We start from the raw sequence: 5,969 nt of genomic DNA, 5'->3' as shown, positions 1-5,969 counted from the left end.
GTATTGGAAAATGTAAATGTAAATACAGAAATGCATTGCCATTTTACATATTGCATTGTCATTTTGCATATTACATCCCAAATTGAATAATGCTACCCATATGCTTCCATAGACATATTACAGGTTTTTACATCAAAGCTCTCAAGACCTTCTCTCAAAAACAAAGAGCAAGTTAAATTAAAATAAAACCAATTTTGTAATTTGTTTCGTAGATAAACAATTTAATGAACAGAAACATTGTAGATAAACATTTGGTGCATTCTACTTATTCAGAGTCTGAACAGACCTCAATGGCCGATTTCCCCTTTTGCCGTCCCATACCCCCATATCTATCAGGAGCAGACCGGAGATAGCTGCCCATGTATTTCTTTATTTCGGCCTCTGACGCAGAAGGTTTCGACTGCTGTACAGCACCTTAATGAATATAAAGCCACAATTAGCACTCATTTTAAAACATTAAAATACAGCATACATTTTTCAGCAAGCATCACTTGTACATGTACTGTAAATCCACAAAGTAATTAACTTTTTAAATAAGCATGGATAACCATCTAGTGGCTCAGTGTTCCTCCTCACCATTCTTTTCAAGTGAGCTGCAACAGCAGGAAAACAGAAAAACTGAATCCAATTTTTCAAATGTCCAACTTTTCGTTTTTCGGATGAAAAATTAAACTGATGATAAGTGCTACCCATCTTAACTAAAGGTGGCATAGGTATAACATAATTCACACATTTAAAACCTGTGCTTTTAATATTGTCTGAAAATTTGTAGATAAAAAACTGAGAGCGCCCTCTGGCTTTTGGATGTGGCAGCATTTGACCATAATTTACTGAGAAACTGAGCATAATAATTGCACAATTAATTGTTACACCCCTACAGTATTGCCACTGTGCATCTGTGATGGCTAAAAGTTTGCCACACAATGGGTAACACTGGATAGATACAACAGTACATCATCTAATCATAAAAAAAAGTAATGTATTACCTATCATAACACGGCATAGCCGTGTTTTTCCAAAGGCCTTCTTCACCCCTGAGCCATCCATGTTCATTGTTGCCATCAATCTGTTGGTAAGAACTCTAACAAAAGAAAAAAGACAACAAGTTATATCAGTAATCATTAATTGTTAAGATTATTGAACAATACAACTAAGTGACCAGAACAGCTGAGCCTTCAAGCAGAAAAGGAATGTCTTACAGTTTTTCACCATCACTTGGTGCATTTCCTGAATCATCATCATCAACATTTCTACAACAATATTGCACTGTTCAGATTAGTATTATCTATGGATTTCGTCTGATTTACAAATTATACCCCCACATCTGATTTTTTTTGTGTGGTGCATTCGCACAAAATTTAGAATTATAATGGGTTCTAATGAGTTTACATTTATATTTACATTTAGTCATTTAGCAAATGCTTTTATCCAAAACACAGAGTTCAGGAAGCAATAAGCGATATGTCATACAGGAGAAATAATACAGTAGGTGCTAATACAAAGTTACTGGTTTTAACAAAAGCTAGACCACTACATGTTGAGAGAAAGAGAAAGGGTTAGTGTGTTTTGCTGTCAAGTATTCATTTGGAATGTTGTGAGAGATGTGGTTGACCGGACAGAAGAATGTTCCACCATGGAAGGAGTTATCGCTTTGTATTTTATTGCAATAGATTTGTGAACTATCAATATGTATCTTGCATTAAACACTTCGATGGAATATAATTGTAAATAGTTTGCAGAAAATAACTGGTGTTACGCCGCCTTCACACTGGCAGTTGAAATCAGCTCCATAAAACGCAATACACCCCCGGCGGATGTTGTACTACACCACTGAAAAGCGTCGGAAGCGAGTAGAACAAAAATGGCGGAGAGATTAGAACAATTTCAACTGCCAGTGTGAAGGCGGCGTTAGGGATTTAAATACATTTGTTAAGAATGCTTACATAATTATAAATAAATGTTGATAATCCCATGTCTAAAGACGTTTCCATTTTAAATGCCAAATATAGGCAAATCCACGGACAACTAACAGGCATTAGGACGAACGTAAAGAGAGCGCTTGAAGACGTGCACAAGTCAGCAAAATTTCTGATGATTTATTGGCATGAAGTTTCATGCACAATGACAAACAGGAGTGCAACATTCTCCAAATGGCAATGTTCACTGCATATTCCACAAATGAACATAATGGACATGCAATACTTACATTACATTATCACACCAAGTACTCTGTCACTAATGGCCCTTTCAGATAGGACGCGGACCGCGCTGCGCTATGAAATGAAACCGATATATTTCAATGGCTTGCGCCGCGCGACTCAAACCAAAGCGGAGCTAAGCAATCAAAGTTTAAAATGGTTCAACTATTGCCACTGTGTGGCAAATAAAACGGTGCATCCAAACAACCACGGAAATGAAAATGAAAACTCTGCCTACTTTTGCTCTGGGCTACATTTTTTTTCTCCATTTAATAAAGAACTATTTCGTCAGAAAGATATTTCTTGTGAAATTCAAGCATTTTATCCAAAATTCAAGCACTTTTCAAACCTTGAAAACACAACATCAAAATTCAATCACTTTCAAGGATTTCAAGCACCCGTACGAACCCTGTGGTATGAGCCACCACAGGCATTTAACAATATAAAAACACAAAATGAAAATAAAGTATCATTTTGGGGTTAATATGGAAACGACGGTGAATACACCAAGAACTGTTAATGAAACATGGAAAATGCCACTGGTGAATAGAACAAAAATCTGACTGTGAATGAAACACTCTCACAATTAAATAAATAATATTCAGCATTAATCAGCAAACCTTCTAGTAGCCTACTTTCTTCAATCGGTCTCTCTTCTCCAGTGGGTTGGGCTAATCCAAAACGAACGTGGCAAAACTGATAAAACGAATGCGAAACTTTTGAAATGAACACGACAAAACTGATGAAATGAATGCAGCAAAAAATTTACCAATCAGAATTTTGGTCGAGCCTGAACGTATCGACCAAATAATCGACTAATCGACTGGGAGATTACAGCCCTAATTTAAAGCGAGCCAAAGCAAGCCGTACCGTGCAACGCTTTGGCACACTGCTATTTTACTTAGTTTTAGTCTATTTTGCGATTGAAACTTGTTGTCCGGCTGCATTGAGTCCATATAAGCAGATCCGGGCTTGTGGACACCGAATCCTGTTATTTAAACATGCCATCTGGCTCTTCTGCGTGTCTGAGTGAATGAACTCATGAGTCATCTGAGAAATGCACCAAAGCATGGTATAATTTACCTTTTCATCATATTTTTTACACAGTCCTCAAGGTCTGCACCCCCAATCCTGACTAACCGAGACACCTGAAAAGATTTAGAAATTTTTTTTTTTTTCACCATCAGAAACACAGAAAAAAACAGTATTAGTATTGGCCTGGCATAGTTATACTGACCATCACATTCCTCTTTTCTTCAACGGCCAGTTGCCCTTCCAGATTTTTTAGCTCACGCCTGCTGTTCATTTTCTCAAGGTGGAACTGAGACTCTGGGGGCTCACGGTTTTGGCCCACCTCTGACAGCTTTGCCCGAATATCAGAAAGAAGATAAAGGACCCGCCTTTGGAATTCTGAAAGTCAAATTGGAATTAAAAATATTTGTCCCATTTGCAAAAAATACCACTTTCAGTAAGAATATGAGGTGGTATACTTACTTCCATTATCTAATGGGAATAGCTCTCCACCCTCTCTGTGCTGGTTTTCCCTAGCTGGTCTTTGGGAGCACTCATAAGAAGAGCTGGAGCGCTGGTGTGGAGAGCTGTCCCGTGGGCGTGAATAGCTGTGGCGTGGAGTGCGGGACCACTGGCGTGGGGTGCTGCGAGTCGGAGATTTGGACCGGTGGCGTGGAGTGCGGGACCGCTGGCGTGGGGTGCTGTGGGTTGGAGACTGGTACTGGTGGCATGAAGTGGTGTGGTGTGGCGTGCGGGACCGCTGGCGTGGGGTGCTGTGGGTTGGAGATTGGGACCGGTGGCGTGAAGTGGTGTGGCGCAGAGTGTGGGACCTCTCGTGTGAAGTGCTGTGCTGCGGAGTGTGGGACCACTGGGATAGAGAGCGAGAACTTTGGAGCAGAGAGTCATGGAATGGACTCCTGGACCTGGATTTATAATCATTTTCTTCTGATCCTAATGCCTGGCTAGACATTTCTTGAATCCTTGGTTGTTTTGGAAAGGACAGACCTGAGGGATGAAAGACAACCAAAATGTAACAATAAGATGAAGGATTGGCAGCAAATATGTACACTGTTTTGGATATATATATATATATACACATACATACATACATACATACATGTATGTATGTATGTATGTATTTATGTATGTGTATATATAATTGGCTGGAAGAAGTGCACCAGCTTCCAGTGAGTCTACATTGACTTGCATTGTAGTTTCCTTTTCTACAATGGAGGTCAATGTAGACTCGCTGTCACCGGAAGCTGCTGATTTGTGTTTGTAACTTTTGAAATATGAATATTTTTGTTCCAAAAACCCACCGATCCACTTCGTCCTGCTTTCATGCTCATCCTCATCTGTGTAAGAGGAGAAACAACAGTATTATTACCATACATAGTATCACAACATATATTATGCTCCAGCACCAGAAACTAGGGCCCTGTCAAAATGAGCAAGTATTCTGTACCTAAAATAAACCCTGGGTATATTTTTTTCTTTGATACCCTCTTGACAGGACAACATTCTTCCTCACTGATCTCTGCAGTACTTGTTTGGTCGAAGGCTTCACACTCTTCCTGATTATCTGAAGTAAATAGAAAACAAACAAGCTTTTAATACCTTAATTGATTTGATTAGTAGAAAAAACAATTTTGCTTTTAAAAATGGATGTTAACTCACTTGACTTGAATTTGATTTTCAGCAGTGGAAACATTTTCCAGCTACTTGTTGGCGTTCGCATCTCTTTAGCTGCTTTAGTTACATTAGCCCCTGGTGGCCAGTGTACCATGTTGTCCTTCACCCAAACCTCGGGGATGACTCCCTCCTCCTCTCCATTTGGCTCTTTCCAAACCGCCCTGACCCACATCATGTACCTATACAAAAATCAAAACAAATCAGTAGTAAACAGTAGTATATTACATTGCATTATCCTATACATTTATACATAGGTATGTGCAATCACCTGAGATCGAACCCACAACCTTTCGTTGTTAATGCAATGCTCTTACCACTAAGCTTAACCATTCTCTGAAGATGCTGCATGCAATCTATATAAGGGCAGCATTTTCCCCTCCACTCTCAGAACAAGCATCATATACAACCTCCACAACCTCACAAAGATAATGGAAGAGCAGTTAAAAACATTAGTTGATACCAGTGATATACTTACAATTCAGTTACGTTCTATTTCATGCAACATGGGGAACAAAATGAATCCTGTGTCAGCTTCACCAGGGTTGGCTGGCAGACAGACAACTTTACGAATCAACTGCTGTTTGCTGATCAGTCGACGTCTAGTTCTGCTGATATCTCTAACACGGACGATGTGGAGCAGTTTAGAATCACAAGGATCAGTGAAGAAACTCTCTGTGTTGCATTGGTGTAGCACATCGCAAACCAAGGTGCCATCTTCATGCATTTCCTTCACAAAGACATAGTCCTTGTTCTGAAGGATGAAACAACAATCTCTTGGCCTTGTGGATATGCGAGTAAAGCTCTCTTTGGTAAAAGGCCTAGATTTTGTAGAATTTTCTAGTTCTGCTAGACGCTTGGCAACTTGGGCTATAGGATTGCGAGATTGTCTGACCATTTTCTTTAGAGTCTGCAGGTAGTTCTCAAATGGAAAGCATGAAATCCCATTCAGTGAACAGTTGAAGTGTTCCACATCATCTGGTAAGTGAATTAGTGAATGAACATTGTATACAGCGAAGGTGTTTCCATATATAGCCTCACACTTCTTCACATAGTACATGAGTAGCTCTC

The 5,969-nt window shown here is 39.5% G+C and overlaps 1 protein-coding gene across 1 annotated transcript; it reads right to left on the bottom strand.

Annotated features, from left to right (window-relative positions):
- Positions 1 to 259: 259 nt before the first annotated feature.
- On the bottom strand, positions 260 to 4,179 carry LOC128030599 (serine/arginine repetitive matrix protein 5-like). The gene is made up of 5 exons (XM_052618355.1): positions 3,693 to 4,179; positions 3,436 to 3,608; positions 3,282 to 3,346; positions 987 to 1,081; positions 260 to 414 (listed from the first exon to the last, which is right to left on the bottom strand). The coding sequence occupies exons 1-5, from the start codon at positions 4,177 to 4,179 to the stop codon at positions 266 to 268; spliced, it is 969 nt and encodes a 322-aa protein (XP_052474315.1). The 3' UTR covers positions 260 to 265.
- Positions 4,180 to 5,969: the final 1,790 nt, after the last annotated feature.

The sequence above is a fragment of the Carassius gibelio genome, chromosome A16 (assembly GCF_023724105.1).
Source record: "Carassius gibelio isolate Cgi1373 ecotype wild population from Czech Republic chromosome A16, carGib1.2-hapl.c, whole genome shotgun sequence".
Taxonomy (NCBI): domain Eukaryota; kingdom Metazoa; phylum Chordata; class Actinopteri; order Cypriniformes; family Cyprinidae; genus Carassius; species Carassius gibelio.
Note: the sequence above shows the minus strand (reverse complement) of the source record. Positions and strands in the feature narration are given on the sequence as shown.